This window comes from Lipomyces doorenjongii (genome assembly GCF_038497915.1).
Source record: "Lipomyces doorenjongii strain NRRL Y-27504 unplaced genomic scaffold V1508scaffold_9, whole genome shotgun sequence".
NCBI classification, from domain to species: Eukaryota; Fungi; Ascomycota; class Lipomycetes; order Lipomycetales; family Lipomycetaceae; genus Lipomyces; species Lipomyces doorenjongii.
In genome coordinates this window covers 315482-333834 of record NW_027118076.1, presented here as the reverse complement: position 1 = coordinate 333834, position 18353 = coordinate 315482, and the positions used below count along the sequence as shown (strand labels likewise).

The following is an 18353-nucleotide window of genomic DNA, read 5'->3' as shown; positions in this document are numbered from 1 at the left end:
ATCGTCGTCTCCGCTATCAGCACTTTCAACAAGCCTCACCCGTATCATCGGGTGCTCCTGTCTCTCCGTCGCGGTCGCCGTCTCTAGAGTCCACTTTCGAAGCTCAATCGCCACTGCGCCAGTCCGGAGAAAAGTCTGCGCCGAACTCTTCACCTTCTCAGTTCACTAGGTTAGTCACCAGTTTTTCCTGGCGTTTCGTGTGTGTTTTCGCTAATGAGAGTTGCGTCACATTAGATCGCGGACAGCAGGCGTAGTTGCAGCACAATCTCAGTCTCAATCCCAATCCCCAAGACAGTCAAAGCGCAAGTACAGTTCATCGTCACCAGATACAAAATCGAATAAATTCAACAGCGCGCCTTCAACTGGTGTCAAGCGAGCAAGACGATCATTAGATATTAGCAGTGAAGAACCTTCTCAGGCAGAACAAGTCCCAGTAGAACACTCTCCGTCATTATCGAAGCGACAGCAGAGAGACGCCAGCTCGACTTTGGCGCCGTCATCTCGGTCACATAAGAAAGCATCAGGGGAAAGCCGGGAGACTGCAGGTATGCCGAAATCAGGCAGTACATCGTCAAAGAACGCAAGTGGGAAGAATAGATTGAATAGCCGGTCGCCTACAAGTGGTATCGGTCGTCGGACTAGGAGCCACCATGACCTAGAGGAAGATTTGCAAGAGCTGGAAAGTGTCCGTGCTGTCGTTGCAGCTGAGGCTGCGTCTGAGGCTGCGACGAGCGGCAGTGGCGGAAATCATGGACACGCGTCCAGTAGCCGGCCGTCATTGAGCAGCTTGATGGCTGGCTTGGAGCAAGATGGAGATGAGATGGATGACTACGACAACGAAGATGAGGACATTGAGCACGAACACAATCGCTCAGACGAAATCGGTGAAGAAGAGGAAGACGACGACGAAGACGACGACGACGATGACGAGGAAGACGATGAAGACGACGATGAAGATTCTGAACGAAGCTCACTACATTCTTCCGCGTTTGGCGGTGGTGCCCCGCTGTCGTCTATGTTTTCCCATGGATTGCAAGGTTCACTGTTTTCCCTCTCTGGTATGATGTCGGCAGGAATGATGTCCGAGTTTGCGATGCGATTTAGTGATATTCGATCTAATCTCAAGCAACGTCACGATTCGGGAAGCAGAATGGTCGCGTTGCAGGAATTGTCCAATTTACTTCTCGTATCGACTGAGGAGATGTTTACCAGCTCGTTTTCGGCAGAGCAGATTGTGCACGAGTTAGTGGATATCATGGTTAACCCGATATTTGGTGAAGACGATCCCGAGTCAATGCTCGTTGCTTGCCGCTGCTTGGCGAGTTTGATGGACGCGTTACCGCAGAGCACTAGAGCGGTCGTCTACGGTGGTGCTGTACCAGTCCTTTGCCAGAAATTGTTGGAGATTGAGTATATAGATCTGGCTGAACAAGCTCTTAGTGTATGATGCATTTCATTTTGGTCTTGAACTATTGATGCTAATTGATATATAGACGTTGAAGCGCATCTCTGCGGATCATCCCACGGTCGTCGTTCGCGAGGGCGGCTTGACAGCGTGTCTGACATATCTCGACTTCTTCGCTACGAATGTGCAACGCACGGCAGTTATAGTCGCAGCTAATTGCAGTCGAAACATCCCGAGCGACTGTTTCCCGACTGTTCGAGACGTCATGCCCATCTTGCTAAACGTGCTCATGGGCACGGACCAGAAAGTCGTAGAGCAAGGATGCCTCAGCGTTGCTCGCATTATTGAAAGTTTCAGAAATCATCCCGACAAACTTGAACAACTAGTTAGCGAAGAGTTACTGCAGAAGATGCTTGAACTGCTAATTCCGGGACCTACTAACGTCGTTGGTCATCACATTCATGCACATTTCTTGAAGGCGCTGTCGTATGCCGCTAAAGTGTCTCCCAAACTAGCGGCGATAATGTTCCGAATGCATATTGTCGACACGCTTTACCAGATCTTAACTGGCGTTTCGCCTCCAACTGATTCGGAATTGGAGGAGCAGGTCAACAACAGTGTCATGGTTATGCAAACAGTTATTCACAGTCCAAAAGACCAAGTTTTGGCGACACTCAATGTTATCTGTGAGTTATTGCCTGGCATCCAGAAGGAGGATTTGTCGCAGAATCCCACTTTCCTGGATACGATGGACAATTTAAACTATAACAATCCCGAAGTCAACGAAAAGAAGCTGGCTATCTTAGTCTCATGTCAGCCTGAAGTTCGGCGCTTTGTAATGGTTTTGCTACCGGTCTTGTTGGATGTCTATTCATGCACCGTAGATCTCGGTATTCGTCAGAAAGTGGTGACGGCGTTTCTGAAAATGTTTTTAAATATTGACGTTAGCATTCTACATGATGCACTCAAGAACGTCCAGTTTTCGTCTTTGCTTGCGTCAATTTTAGCACAGAAGGATCATTTGAGCATTGTTGTCTCTGGTCTCCAGATAGCGGAGGTACTCAGAAGAAGGTTGCCTGATATCTACGATTATCACTTTGAGCGCGAGGGTGTGATTGCGGAAATTTTGAAATTAGCTACCGACAAGCCAAATGAGGCCGAAAAGCCGGACAAGAAGCTGGCTGAGACTCACGAGGGTGTGGAAGAGGATGAAGATGGGGTTGAGCATATACACGAGGATGGTGCTGACGATGAAGAGAAATCCGAACTTTCTTTGCCGATTTCGGATAACCGGTCGCAAGTTTCGTCTCCGGATAGTTCTCGCGCTAATATGTCTTCCCTGTCTCATATTCTCGCCAGTTACCAGACTAGCCTGGATCAATGGGTCGTCAACTTTGCGCAAGAATTCCTCGACAAATATGTTATGTCGTCTGAATCTAATAATAAAGCTGCATCAGGCTTGAACGAGTTGAAGCGCCTTGCAGAATCTCTAGTGGTCGGCCCGGAGCTCGAGGAACGCTTAATGGAGCTAGTCTATCACTTCAATTCTGAGGCGTTGACATCGATCTCGAGCTTTGAGCTTTTGAATTCCGGAATTATGGAAGCGCTGTTGAAACTATTGACGTCCGGCTCTGATGAGGTGAAACTATTTGCTAGAAATGCATTTCTACGAACTTTCATGGACGTTCATGGGATGTCCAACGCTTCGTCGCCATTCAGTGTTTTGATTGCGAAATTACACGAGTCCCTAGTGCGATCCGAACATTTCGACGTGCTTACGTCACCACATAGCGGTAAGCTATACTATACTTAGTATGCCCTTACGTGTATATTAATATAGTTCCAGATCACGAGAACCCTATTGATGTTTTATCACAACAGATTCGTCTCAAACTTGTGGCTGATGATGACGCTGATGTTCTAAAGTCTTACCGTGTTTTCGCAGTCTCGATTCCGGCAGTAGCAACGTTTAAGTCCCTTGACGATTATCTCCGCATGAGAATCGGGGACAGGGCAACTGGCACACCTTCTGGATCTCGCCGGTCGGCTTCATCGGGAATGTTGAATAACACGTTTACTTCATTTGCGTCTTTTGCCGCGTCGGCAGCTTCTTCGTCATCGCCTCCACCTGTGTCGAGCTCGAGTGCGGCTCTGCGAACTTTCGAGAGTGCAGCCGAGGTCGGCGAAGGCACATCTACGTCTGCACCTGCTGAGATCCCAGAAGCCTCAGAGCCAAAGGCGAAGAAGTCAACTAGCGATGACCAGACGGAGTGCGATGACGAGAGGCAGGAGAAGGATAGCGATGCCGCTAGCGCCATGAGCTCTATGAATGATGATCTACTAGATGGAGTCGACGATTATATGTCAAGTTCCCAGGAGACTGAAGGTCGGCGTGTTAACGTTCAAGTTGACGGCGACCATGTTACGGCTCAGACACCAGGTGGCACCGGCATCCCCACTCCGATCCCTGTTCCATCTCCGGCGATTAAAAAGGACAGTGGTTATGTTGATGGCATGTCAAGATCGGCCGTTTCGACGCCTCGGCAGTCGTACTCATCGGCATTGCAGTCTACTCCTCAGGATTGGCACATTGAGTTCCGTGTAAGCGACAAATTGATATCGAATGACATGACAGTTTTCGGGGCGATTCACAAGCACGGCAACGACAAGTCAGTTGCTCAGTCGCGTCATCATTGGGATGTCATGAATTCAGTTCGTTTTCGCAAGGTTCCCGGACCTGCACCAGTTCAAGAAAATGAGACTCTCAAGTACGGCGAGAAGTTCAGAGAAGTTCCGGAATCGCTCAAAGATGACAATACTTCGTTTATGATTCTGCAATTATTGAGGATACTGTATGCCCTGAATGCGAATCTCGGGGAAATTTTTTCTGATGAGGACGTTTCGATTGTACCATTGCCAGTCAATCAATTTATTAGCAGTAAGTTGACGTCCAAACTGAATCGACAGTTAGAAGAACCGTTGATAGTGGCCAGGTATGTTATGACTAGATAGATCCATGTACGGATTACTCTCACACATTTTAGCGCATGCCTTCCGGACTGGAATAGTGACTTAACTCGTCATTATCCGTTTTTGTTTCCCTTCGAGACTCGTCGCCTTTTCCTTCAATCCACGTCATTCGGCCATTTCCGATCTATCAACAGATGGAAGACTCGCGGCAGCGAATCTAACAGACGTGATAGTCAAAGCAGCCGCGCCTTTATTTTTAAGACAATGCGCCAGAAGGTCAGAATTGCGCGTTCTCAAATTCTGCAGAGTGCGATTAAAGTTATGGAGTTGTATGGCTCGTCGCCGAGTATTCTGGAGGTCGAATATTTTGACGAAGTTGGTACTGGTCTTGGCCCGACTCTTGAATTCTACGCCACAGTATCTCGAGAGTTCGCTAAAAAGAAACTTCGCTTATGGAGAGAAAACGAGTCTGATGCCGAACATGAGTACGCATTTGGTAGCCATGGTTTGTATCCTCTGCCGATGTCTGAATCTAAAGCCAAGGGAGAGAGCGGAAAGAAAGCTTTGCATTTGTTCAAGATACTAGGACAGTTTGTGGCCCGTGCTCTCTTGGATTCTCGTTTGCTAGATATAAAGTTCAATCCGATGTTCTTTCGCGCACGACAGGATTCGGTCGCACCATCGCTCGGATCAGTGAAGACGGTTGACGCTCATTTAGCTAGGTCATTGAAGCTGCTGCAAAAATTTTCTGCTGCAAAGAACAAGATATTGGCGGACGGAACGCTGTCAGATGACGAGAAAGACGTCAGAGTCAGGGATATCGAAATCGATGGTGTCAATGTGGATGACTTGGCTCTTGATTTTACACTTCCTGGACAGCCAGATTTCGAGCTCATTGAAGGAAGCGCGAATGTGGCAGTTACTATTCACAATGTCGATCAATATGTCAACAAGGTCATCGACGCTACACTGGGAAGCGGTGTCGAGAAACAGTTGAATGCTTTCCGTGATGGATTCTCGTCAGTATTCTCATTCGCTGCGATGAGCGCTTTCACTCCAGAGGAACTTGTCATGCTGTGCGGACAAATCGATGAGGACTGGTCTCTTGAGAGTATGTTCACTTAAATTCACAAAGATGCTATGAGCTAACCTAATGTAGCACTCTTTGATTCGGTCAAGGCCGATCACGGATACACGATGAGCAGCAAGACAGTACAGAATCTTCTCGAGGTTATGACCCAGTACGACGTGAACCAGCGTCGCGCATTTCTACAGTTTATTACTGGCAGTCCCAACCTGCCTATCGGTGGCTTCAAGTCACTCACTCCGACATTTACTATCGTTTGCAAGTCAAGCGAGCCACCATATTCACCCGACGATTATCTTCCTAGTGTCATGACTTGCGTGAATTATCTCAAAATCCCTGATTACAGTAATAAGGAGGTTCTCCGTGCACGTGTCACGAAAGCAATAGAAGAAGGTTCAGGCGCGTTCTTGTTATCGTAACTTATAAATCGTGTGCCTTATTTCATTGTTATTGTTTTGTCTACTTTACTCAAGGTTATTAGTGTTCTCGTGTTGTTATCGATTGCCAATTTTTGTTGAGCCGGTTAATGTGCATTTGGGAGTATTTTCCGCCTGGGAATTTTGTCTTGTTGTTATCTATCGTACCTATGAGTCATTATACTTTTATTGTCAATATTGTTCATCATTGTCGGAAATACTTGTGACGTTTGCTAAGTGTGTCGCTTTTGTTCGTAACTGTTGTTGGATCCACGTGATCTGGTGAATTTGTTTTTGCTTTTGCACTTAGTTATGGTTGTAATTGAATACTTTAAATATTCGAAGAATTAGTAATACTGTATTAATTTTGGCTCTGTATGATCTGGGAAAGGTCTGATCGTCCGGCTGATGTAGGTGATCTGCGGCATGAGTAAATTCACACCGACGGGATCGCCGTGATTTCACTGGTTATGAACGGAGCGTGCTAATGGACAGCTTCTTCAAGGCTAATTGATGCAATCGACATAACGTGATCGGCAAGCGAGCGGACCACCAAAGCGAGCGGCTCACAAAATATCAACTCTCAGATTTTATTTATTCTAGCATATCCACAGCAACATTGTATCAGTATAATAAAAATAAAAAATTATTCTTTGTCAGTTTTACACGTACGCGACGTATGTCCGCTGTTGAACGGCTGCTCGTCTTGGCGTACGGGTTTCTTCTACGGCTCTCCCCTCTGCGCTCTCACCCTCGACTACGTCTTCTTGGCAGGACGCACGACCACGACCTTCTGTTCCAGTCAAAATAGTGCTAGAAGTGATAAAAGATCTATCTGTTTGGCGCTTTCTTTTCTGGTGTTGTGCACTGGCCTGCATTTGGGTAAGTTGGTCAGTTAAAATCTCGGCCTGATATAGTGCCAGTTCCGCGCACTTCTTTATCTGATCAATTGCGACCGACGTCGGACTTGTGGGACCCACCCTGCTTAAATGCTTTTTGATTCTCTCCGTTTGACGTTGGAATTGAATAATGGTCCTCGGCGTTTCAGGTACCCCTGTCTCTTGAGAACTCTGTGGCTGGCTGCTTTGTGTAGGGTTACTGAGTACCCTACTTGGATCGAACGGAATTAGTCCTGTTGCCCTAAAATCCACTCTGAATATTGGGCATAGACAATGCCTCTTGTCGTGCGATCTGATATAGGCGTAGAAAGTCCAACTTGTCAATGTGATTTATACCAGCTCTCGTACTCGCTTCAACTTGACTGCCGTATGACCACTTCAGTGGCGCAAAACAGCCCACATCGAGCGGTTGAAGCAGACCGGACGAGTGAGCCGGCACATAGAGTGGAATAATAAAATTTTTCTGTGCAATACTGATCAAATTCCGATGTAACATGACTTCCGTGACTGTCCAATATTAGTAGTCGATATTTGCCTTTAGTCCGATCCGGAGTATATTTATCGAAGACTTCTTGAAGCCATTGTCGCCCAAGGTCATTAGTAATCCAGCCGTTGGTGCTCACACCTATCATCCAATCCTCTGGTATGTCGCGAAACCACGGTGATTGGAACACTTTTCCCTTGAAGATCACTATGGGTGGGAGAGTCCATCCGGAGGAATTGACCGCTTCAACAACCGTCACCCACTCCCGATTCCCGGGCTGTTTCAGAAACGCCTTGCCATATATATCTTTCAGCAGAAGTTACAATTTTTGAGGTTCCGATAACACCCATTTGGAAACCTGTTTCGTCTAAGTTGTAAATGTCTTCCTCAGCAATCCCATAACTCTGATTCGTGTTCCGTACAAGCTCGAACCACTTTGTTATGACCTCGGGGTCTTCCATCTTTGCCCGTTGATGATCGTATCTCCGCGAGTACTTTGACTTCAACTCAAGATGTCGTGTAATAAATTACGTACCCATTTGTCTCCGACTTGCATGGGAGGTTGGGACGATGATTCCGCACGCTTGGCAAGGAGCAAATCGGCCATTCTACGAACGCCCGCAACCCTAGGAGGAAGTCCTCGCTTATCCATTGACAGGACCCATTCTAGCAGCACCTCTTCTTCTCTGTCGGTCAGTTTTCGCGTCGGTGTAGTCGAATTGAGTCCTGATGCGCGGCCACCTAGACGAGCGCGAAGGGTAGAGTAGGGGACGGCGTACAAACGCGCAGCACCTCTAATGCTTGCAATTTTGGTATTTTTATAAGCCTGGACCGCTAATTCAATTCTGCCTTCCTTACTTTGATCGTTTCCGACCATGGTTGCTACGTTATTAAAATTTTGAAATACGGGACGCGTAGAGGATTGTGGAGTGAGCCGCTCGCTTGTGTGGTCCACTCGCTTGCCGATCACGTTAGATGCTATAATGATTTGTCAAAGTACTAAACCATTGGGCGATCGCATTTCTGAACTTCGACGCATTGATTAGCGGCTCACCAAATTGGGTAAAATCACTGCAATGTGAGTATATTAGTCAAAGATAACAAAGATTACAATATTATATGAAATAGAAACATATGTCTGGCGGAAGACGTTCGAAATATTTCTATCACTGTTTCTGCATTCTGTTCATCAACATCAGCATTCTCATCGGTTCGCCCTTCATGGAATACCTACGGACTCCCAGGATGTCCCTTCCCATATTGAAACGTCCGCGTAGACTTCCCGGAGGCAGGAATAGCTAAGTAGTCTCTGCCATCTGAGAATATTCATCCTTGTACTTTTGGTCTGTTGCGGCGAGTACTCATACGATCCTCCGTCTTTTGATGTGTTGAGTTGCAAGTCGCTGGGGATCAGTATATAATATGTCTTTGGATAGCTGGATACAATATATTTAGAATATAACTACGACATCTGAGGGAGATTCAGGCAATCTTATATCCTTCCAATTTCCCTTCGCGAACTCTACATGAGATGAAAGCTTGGATGAGTTTCTGCTAGTTCTGGTTGTGATTAGATAAGGATATAGGACATTACATAGACAGTATATGAAATAAGGGGAATTGAAGATGGAGGCATTAAGCAGTTTGTTGTAGATAAAGGTCTATTTGATGCCTTCCTCCCTATCTTATGTAGGAATCTGAATAGACCATTCCTAAATAGGTTAATTCCCGAATAGACCTGTCCTACATAGATAATTGAGGCGGATTGGCAGATTTGGCGGATACGGATATGGAATTTTGGCGGATAGACTGTACGCTTCTTGCGAGATAGAGTATACATTTGACTATAAAGACATAGTTTATGTTCTCTCTGCCCGAATGCTTGCAACGCAACGAATGACGCGTCAGCATCGCGCCCAAAACCCCTAACCACTAGTAATAGTAATCTTGCGCGTTGCTCTGCGACGCGTCACAAATTAGGAACACGACCCCTGAAAACCCGCGCCATCAAATCAACCCCTGGCTCTCCTTTTCACACTCGCTCCCCCATCACTCCCGCATCGCTCCATTTTGGCTCCATTTTGCATGCACTGCAAGATCAAGATTCATCCCTAAATCTTGCTTGAGAGACCGTCTATCCAGTGCGTTCACCTACAAATCAAACCTCCATATTGTTATTGCTCTGCCTGTAATTTACGCCTGCCTTCGCATTACATCAGAGTGGCAAATGGTACTTCCGTCTCTATCTCTGACCAAAAAGAGTTCGAAGCTGAAAGCTTCTGGCGACGACAGGTTTAGTCCCGTCACGGACGAGCTTCTTCACCAAAGCAGAAAGAAGTCGCCTGTCGTACCTTCCTTTCCAGCGTTCAGCAGCTCTCCGCCATCATCATCCCCGCCGTCGGCACAGAGCTCACCATTGACCGAGCAGACTTCGATCTCTTCCTTGTCTGCTATGTCGCCGTTAATGTCAGACTTTTCTTCTCCGACATCTGATTCATTCGCTGCTCGTAATACTCCTCCCAAGTCGCCAGATATTCCAGATTCTCTAGTGTTCAGGGACCTAGACAGATATCCGCAGATTGTGCGACATGTCGTTACGTCCAATGTCGAGCACACGTCGCCATCGCCGACGAGCCCCACTTCAGGGACGAGACAGTTTCCTAGGCGACAATCGTCCGTCAAGGCGGCAAAAAGTCTCTTCAGTGCCTCATTGCAGATGCCGCAACACTTTCATCTTACAGCTGGTGGTGCTCCGAGCGCGAAACAAGGCCCAACACCAACCCTCGTTCCGGCACTTCCAGAACTTCCTGAGCAATCTGCTGCCTTCATTGCTGAGTCCACAACCTTTGCCTCAAAAAATCAGTCCTTCTCAGACGGTGCTAAGAACCAGTGCCACTCTCCGGTTGATAGTCTAAGCTCGGACATTCCATCTCTGAAGTCGATTGCACAGCACACAAAGCACCCATCGCAGTCATCGACAGCGAGCGGATCATCAACGAGCTCATTACCGTTGCAGGCGGTTCAAGTTCGCGTGGCTTCCTTCTCCTCATTCGACTCGACACCCCGACGGATACAAATCTCGGGATCTCCAGACAGCAAGAGATCAGCAGACTCGTCGGCTCCTGTTATCCTCAACACCTTCAGCGCTGACATTGCCTTGTCGGATGACAGTGTCAACGACGACGCAGACGACAACAGCGATAACGACAGTATTAAAGAGGCTGCGAAGAGCCGTTCAAAGACTCAAAAGCTGATTGAGAAGACACAGTCAAAGATGAAGAAAATACATCTGCCGGAGCTTCAGATATCGTCGGAAACTCTCTCGAATCTGAAGTCGAGTATAACTTCTCCCGCGTCCTCGTCGAAAAGTATGGCCCGGTACAGTTATGATCTAGTTGAATCTCTACAGAATGAGCTCCGACAGGTCTCGGCAGAGCTTGCGGCTTCTATCAAGCGGGAGCTGGATCTTGAGATGCTACTGGATAAATACGCCACGACCAATGACAGCGATGGCGAACTTACCGACGGAAGTTCATCATATCCAGAAGACGACAGCGAGGGATCCGATGGATTTCGACATAGACTTCGATATAATCCCGAACGATTTGAGGATTTGGAGAGGAAGCTAAGGATGGCTCAGCAGGAGAAGGCAAAGTTGCAGCTTGAGTTTCAACATACGGTTGATAGAGAACGACAGGGCCGACGTGAGTGTGAGGAAAAAGGAAAGAAATTGGAGGAACAATTAAAGGTATGTCGTACATTTGAACTTTTTGTAGCTGTCACTAATAGATGCGGCAGAGCAAAGCGAAGCCGGGAAAAAGGGACGCACTCCTAGCAAATATCGAAGCGACCGAAAACGTGAGATCACTTGAGGTTGCCTTAGAAGAGGCTCAACGGAAGCTGTACAACGAACGCATGAATGCACAGAATTTGGAGTTCATGCTGACAAGTATTCGTGAGGAGTTACAAGACATGTCGGATAAGCCTCCTGCGGAATTAGAGAGCCGCGCGCGATCATCTATTGTCTCGCTAAATATGCTGCAGCGGTACCAAGTCAAGACATCTCCTCGCGAAAGCATAAATTCAAGATCCGTATCCCCCGACTTGTCGGATCCTGACAGTATGAAGGCTAGAATCGAGGAATTAGAAGCTCAGAGAGATGCTCTTCAAGAAGCTCTACGAGGTCTGAAAGACCGGTATGCGTTGGAAGTTAAACAAGGTTCTGAGCAGGCCAGGTCGTTGCAAACTCAGTTGAACAGAGCACGAGATCTTGCCAAAGCTATTGCAGCTCGGCGAGTCATTCATGATAAGGATATGTCCTCCTTCAAAGAGCAACTAGAGGCTATGAAGCTCAAGTTGGCCGCCTCTCAAGAGGAGAAAGTGGCACTAGAAAAAAATCTCAAAGAGCTTAAAGATACCGTGGTCGACACTAACACTGATGAATACGAGGCAGGGCCAACAGAGCCTCAAGAGACTCGGGAAGAGACCCAGCAGAAGATACTTGAGCTAACTACAGGTCACAATGAGGCGCTCGCACGGATAGAAGAATTAAGCAAAAAGCTACGGCGCAGAAGTATCGAGATCCAAACATTATCGGATGACTTTGAGAAAGAACGCAAGGAGACGAACTCGTTGATCCAATCGCTGGAAGAGCGCGTAGCCAAGGCCGGAGAGCAGCAGCGAAAGGCACATGATTTAGTTGAAGAGCGCGCAATGCTGCTGCGGACACTCTCGCGCAACAGACAGCAGATGAAGGACGAACATGATAAGATGACAGAGGACTTGGAGGTGAGTACGAAGCGGCTTCAAGACTTTGCCCGTGAACTCCAGCAACACGTTGAATCCAATAGGAACTTCACTGCTCGTTTTGTAGAGTCGATGTTTCAACCATCAGATCAAACTTTTGAATAGTAGTGTTTCAGTTTATTTATGATGTTAAATAGTTGGGATTAACGGTGTGAGTTTCTATTTTGGTTAATTTGTCCTTAGAATTTGAAGGCTACCTGCTATGATCAACACATACCCATCAACGCGAGGTGTGCAGGCACCAAGTTCCAAGTGTCGGGTTAGGTTATGGACGTAATTACGTTGATATATCGTCACATGTTCCTACAGTAAACCATAATAACTCTCGTGCCTATGATCTAGAATTCTGTACGTCTAACACATTTAGATAAATGCTGCTAATACTGTATGCCTTTCAGTGTGCTCATCATCAGACTTATCCCTCGACCACTAATATAAGGTCTCGAATAAATGTTGTGACATACTAGGATCCCTACGACAGCGTCGTAGGAAGAAGGTCATATTATTGTAAATTAAATCTTACCAGTGCCTTCAACTTCTACGAATGGAATGAAATTGCTCGCTTTACTCATTTCAAGTTCGTTTATTTCACGGCGAGCGTTTCTTATTGCCGACGCTAACGTCACTGTGTCCTCCAACAATAAAGAATCGGAATTTTGACTAATGCAATTTGTTTAAATCAGAACAATCTAGCGGTGGTGCATCTTGACATTGTTTAAGTAGTCCGAGTTCACGCTGACAAAAGTCCACCCCTTGGTATCTGATGGGGTTTCATGGCACTGGCGTTCGTTTGGACAGCAGGCTGGGGATCCTTGAGTACCTTCTTTTTGTCTGGATATTACCTTCAGGCTTCTTCCTGGGGATGAGATGATTATTTTGGAAGTTCCGAGAAGACAGCAGTAGCGTCCTATTTAGATCGAGAGAGCCAAATAAGAAGTGTAATTGTCTTAGATTATAACCTGAACCAAAACCTACCGTTGTACTGCGCCCACTGAAACCACCCATTCTAATACCGGCTGTGGACGAATTAATATATGGACAATAAAATGTAAGAATTTTGAAACGTCCGTCCAGCTCACTGACTTAAGCGTGACCTTTAAAGATTAACGCGATCTAGTGGGTTCATAGATACTACTGCAATATCCCACTCATTCAAATGTACACCAGATTAAATTCGCTCTCATGCAAAAGATCCGTCAATGAGGATTAAGAGCTTATTATTCATTGGTGTATAACTTTTTACAACTTATCATGAGGATGACTTTTGACACCACACCTACTCTCGCTTTATATAAACTGCCTCGAAGATGCGGCGCTCCGGTATTATACTAATTCTGCCTAAGTAAAAATGGAGTTGTCCGGTCTTTAAGTACTCATGAGGACTGAGTGTCGATAACGACGTCTATTGGTCTAGCTATATACCCCTAGCAAATACCCCCCGGGTCCACACAAATCGTGCGGCTCAGGAGTTGCATATCGGAAGCATGCTGAGAATTACGCAGGAGTGGCGGCTTTCAGAGCGAGACGCGTTAATGTCGCGTAATCGTCCGGGTAACTCATTCTGTTGTTAACTTGCGAACGTTGATTTCTCGCATCCTTCACGAGGTTCGGTATCGCGAATTCATGCTGCGTTGCGTTCCCCGCCAAAGGCAAAATCCGGCATAAGAAGTCCGACGTGATACGACAAAAGCCTACGCGATACAACAAACAGTAGTACTAGACAAATGAATGGCACAACCAGGAGTAGTTTCCTTTCGTCGCCTTATTCGAATGAGAAGAGGGCTGCGTTAGAGCCTCGCCGGAAGCTTTTTCAGAATGTCGTATATCACATTGTGAAGGATGGGCCGTTAGATGAAGAGGAGTATAACATTGTAAGTTTTTCTTCTAACAACCAAGATCGTTACCTACCTGCTCACGTAGTGACTATAGCTGTCCAATCTCCTGCAAAAAGGCGATGCTGTTGAAACAGAATATACTCTCGAGGGCAGTCGAAATGTTTTGAACCTTTCAAATTTAACCCATATCATTTCCAATACTATCGACTTCCCTGAGTATCCTGATGCTGAGCAACGGATGATAAACGTCGTCAAGCCGTTGTGGGTGTACAAGTCCGTTAACCACGGCAGAACTGCACCGTTGAGATTATATTCGCCAAATCCAAAGTTTTTCTTTTCAGATGTGAATATTTTTGTTGCTGGGTTACCACAAGGCGACCGTGAGGCTTTGTATGGCGGCGTGCGTGCATTGGGAGGCCAGTGGTCAGAATCACTAACGCGGTTCACTACTCACGTTATTGCACTAAGCATGGACGAAGTAAGCAATCTATAGAAATTTGTGCTGCCATAAAGAATTGCTGACATGAGGATTAGGCGTCGTGCAAAACTATGGCCCTGGAACGAAAGGCCTTCAAGATTGTACTTCCCCATTGGTATGCCTTTCAATTTCGTTGCAGTATGTATTATATTAGCTGATCGTATAATAGGATTGACGACTGTCTCAAGCTGCATCGCCGCATTGACGAAGGTCCGTATCTATTGCCCAATCCCAAAATCCTGGCCGACGCCAACTCATGGAAGCCATTGGTTGGAGCCAAAATGGACCATACGTTTATTCATTCGGCATATATTAATGACAAAATGAATCCGCCACAGCCTAGAAACTCGATTTTCCAGGAAAAGAGATTTTATATCGGTAGCGACCTACATTTATCAGAACGGTCATCTAACACAATCCGAGTTATAATTGAGAGCACCGGCGGGTCAGTCGTAGACAGTCTCAATGATGCGAACGTGTATGTGGGTTGTTATAGAGCAGAAGACGATTATGTAAAGGTACGCCTTATGAGGACAGGAATGTGGTTGAGCTAGAGCATTAACTAAACTAGGCCTGTCGAATGCGTATGTTTGTCGGAAATTTGACTTGGCTATACTGGATGTTTGCTCATGATGAATGGGCTTCTCCTTTGAGGCATCTACTACATTATCCAATTCCCAAGGGACGGATAAACGGAATGGAGAATTACTTGATATGTATTTCTGGATACAATGGTGATTCGCGACATTACCTAGAAAAGCTTATCGAGGCATGTGGTGCGACTTACACGAAGGCTCTGAAGACCACTAACACGCATTTAATCACCGCTAAGTATGCACTACTGGATTCAACTAATTATCAGGAGACTAATAATTTTGATAGGCCGTCCGGAGAGAAGTATACAGCTGCACGAGATTGGAACTGCGACGTTGTAAATCACCTTTGGCTCGAGGAATCTTATGCGAAATGGCACGTCCAAAGCGTGACTCTACCGCGGTATTCACACTTCCCACGGATGACAAATCTTGTCGAGGTTATCGGCCAGACACGACTGGATATGCATGAACTCAAGTCATTTTATGCAAGCGAGGACGATGATGGCAGTGACCACTCTGACTCGGATCGCGAAGAATTTTCATCTGCTAAGGAATCATTGTCATCAAAAGATGTTGATGGGAGACGTTTTGCACAGATTAGTCAGAACTATGTCAGCAGAGCCGAGACTACGACGACTGATGTCAGAGAGCATGAGAAACATATTGTATCGAAAGATGCGAAGGAAAATGGTTCGACTCAGCCTACCGTTAGGTCTCTATCAGCGGGCACGGTTGAGACTCCTAGTAGACTGTCCACAAAATCAAAGCCACTATCTGCGGCAGTTTCAGCAATCGATAGTCCAGCTTCTGTGACTTCAAGCGGCGGAAGACGCGCGAAAGAGAAAGCAGCTGTGAAACTGAAGGATGATATGATTGATCTTAATGATTTTGAGAAGCAAAGGAAGAGGGGAAATTTCCTTTGGCTGCCAGTGGAAGATAATGGCACGCTGGATATACCACCTGCCAGTAGGAAGAGAAAGAGTGACACTGTTGAGTCAGAGGATGCGGCCGCGTAAGTCTGCCAAATACGGTGTCGCTCAAGTAGTACTGACGTTGTGGAACTAGGTCGAAGAAGAAGGCCAATGTGGTTACCAAAGACGTTGCCATGAAAGTCATGTTGACAGGCTATACTGGTACGGTAACTCCAAGCGAACTGCAGGTACGAATTCATAACATCGAATAACGACCGCAAGTGGTATATACTCACATACATTATAGCGATTATACAACTTGGGTATCGAAATCGTCGAACTACCGGACGCGGCCACGCATGTGGCTTCTCCAAAGATCAGCAGAACGGAGAAATTTTTGTGTGCACTACCAAGAGCGCCTGTTGTGATCAGCACCGATTTCATAACAAGGTGCTTGAAAGAGAACAAGAAACTGGACGTGAACCACTATCTCTTGCATGACCCAGAAGGCGAGGAGCGCAACAAATGCGTCCTTGCTGAGTCGCTCAAACGCGCTAAAGAACGAAAAGCTGGGCCCTTTCATAATATGGCCATCAATGTTACACCAGGTATTAAGGGTGGCTACGACGTCATCCGACACATTATTGAGGCGAATGGTGGGCAGTGTAATCTGATCCGGAACGCCAGGGCCAAGAAATATATCGTGGTGGCAAAGCATCCGATGATTTTGATTTCGTCAACAGAGGAGGTTGGCTACTTTGACAATTTCCTGAAGTATGCTGAAAACGACAGTCATGATGCTTGTATATTCAGTACAGAATGGATTTTGACCGGCGTTCTACGAATGGACGTGAAATTTGACAATGAGTTTTCGTTAGTAACACAGGAGTAGCTCAAGTGCATGGCAGCGAAAAATCGTTCACTATCCAGTTTAATTTTGATTAGCTCATTACGGTGTACAATAAATGTATCATTACCTAAATTTCAACTTACAGATTGCACTGGAAAAATTCCTGTGCCAGGCAAACAACACAAGCCAAAACCTACTGATCCGAGACCCCTCAAATTGCATTCCCCTACATAACCAAATTGACATATTTATTTACTGGCTTCCGAAAAATTTAACACCAGCTTCTTCTCCGTCAGCTGATTTCATTATTTGCGCTTGTCCTCTTCGTATTAATACGTCGAGCGCCTTCCGGAGGATGGTCGGATCGATTCCTCTGAAATCTATCAAACAAAATATGTCAATCGGGGGCTTGTTGCCACGGCAAAGTGGTGGGGAGATTACACACCTTGGGAAAGTGACAGGTCGCCCTCAGCAATTTCGTACAGCGTTAATATAGTGTTCTTCTGTCCCGTCGAATCAATCTATCGTCTCATTAGAATTCGTTGTTTTGTTCACGGTTACGCGGAGGTCATCACCCAGTCTGCAATAATATTAGCCCACTCTTCCGGTCTCCGCCAATATATTATGGCACTCGTGTTCTTGGAGACATGGCTTCCAGATCCTGAAACCCATTCCGCATCGCCCTTCTTCACCATGCTATCTAATACCTCCTTGCACGTCTCCAGTTTGAGCGATCCTAATGCTGATTAACATGTCGCAACACTACGCCACTGATGGTCATGTGAGAGAACGTACGATTAATGTCCCTGTTATTGAATAGGTCCCACTCGATCGCCGTGTTTAGGTCTATTCTCCATATCCGATTGTATCTGCAATATGCTAAAATCAAAGAATTCCATAGCGACACCTGTGACGTCCAGGTTTGGCTGTTTGGCTGTCGGGTGAAGAATGGCGGGAACGAATATATTGATGGGAACGGGAAGGATGTGTTCCGCGATGACGTAGAAGGTGATGGTAATGTCGACATTTTGATAGTGGTAAACAAACACCTTTGATAACAGATTGATGATAGATTTAGTAGGAACAGTGAGCAATTAATTGAGTAGCCCGTCCGAGACGAAATTCAACTGTATATGATAGCGCTGATTAATTGGAAAAAGGGATGACAATGCTGTATTTTTGATGTCACGGCCCGCGACGTATATTGTGTAGGCAATTAGCAATCTGCCTTGGACGTAACCAAGCTTAAATTCCGGCGATTTACCATTCCCCTAAACCGACACAAAAAGACACTTCGGCGTTTCCTTCCTATATCCAGCACGCTTCATGAATTTACCCTCATAGTCTCAATATCGCCATTACGAATAAAATATGCTTCGCCGCAAAGCGACGACAATTAGCTTGACAATGGCCGATGTGCATGCGCTAGATGACGAGCCACGACAACGACCACAGCCACACGATCAACCATCATCGTCACCGAAACAATCGGACCTCACAGGGTCATCGTCGTCACCGTTTTCTACTGCAGCGTTTCCAGTCATATCGCATTCTGGACGTCAAGCTGTCATAAACCATTAGAATGGCCGTGGTTAATTGGGGACATCAGCACTCAA

The 18353-nt window shown here is 46.2% G+C and overlaps 4 protein-coding genes across 4 annotated transcripts; 3 read left to right on the top strand and 1 right to left on the bottom strand.

Moving 5' to 3' along the window:
* Positions 1-790: 790 nt before the first annotated feature.
* V1508DRAFT_402815 (uncharacterized protein) lies at positions 791-5881 on the top strand (the record flags this gene model as incomplete). Its single annotated transcript, XM_066938512.1, has 5 exons — positions 791-1441; positions 1494-3198; positions 3246-4398; positions 4450-5486; positions 5535-5881. 5 exons carry the CDS (start codon positions 791-793, stop codon positions 5879-5881), a joined length of 4893 nt encoding a protein of 1630 aa, XP_066797645.1.
* A 3607-nt stretch (positions 5882-9488) lies between these two features.
* V1508DRAFT_395843 (uncharacterized protein) lies at positions 9489-12172 on the top strand (the record flags this gene model as incomplete). Its single annotated transcript, XM_066938073.1, has 2 exons — positions 9489-11009; positions 11060-12172. 2 exons carry the CDS (start codon positions 9489-9491, stop codon positions 12170-12172), a joined length of 2634 nt encoding a protein of 877 aa, XP_066797644.1.
* A 1507-nt stretch (positions 12173-13679) lies between these two features.
* On the top strand, positions 13680-16865 carry V1508DRAFT_412438 (uncharacterized protein). The gene is made up of 8 exons (XM_066939627.1): positions 13680-13938; positions 13997-14380; positions 14437-14495; positions 14550-14898; positions 14952-15211; positions 15263-15988; positions 16042-16135; positions 16195-16865. The coding sequence occupies exons 1-8, from the start codon at positions 13792-13794 to the stop codon at positions 16777-16779; spliced, it is 2604 nt and encodes an 867-aa protein (XP_066797643.1). The 5' UTR covers positions 13680-13791; the 3' UTR covers positions 16780-16865.
* On the bottom strand, positions 16837-17947 carry V1508DRAFT_412431 (ESCRT-II complex subunit-domain-containing protein). Its single transcript, XM_066939626.1, has 4 exons — positions 17533-17947; positions 17313-17473; positions 17183-17258; positions 16837-17117 (listed from the first exon to the last, which is right to left on the bottom strand). The coding sequence occupies exons 1-4, from the start codon at positions 17762-17764 to the stop codon at positions 16990-16992; spliced, it is 597 nt and encodes a 198-aa protein (XP_066797642.1). The 5' UTR covers positions 17765-17947; the 3' UTR covers positions 16837-16989.
* Between the last annotated feature and the right edge of the window lie 406 nt (positions 17948-18353).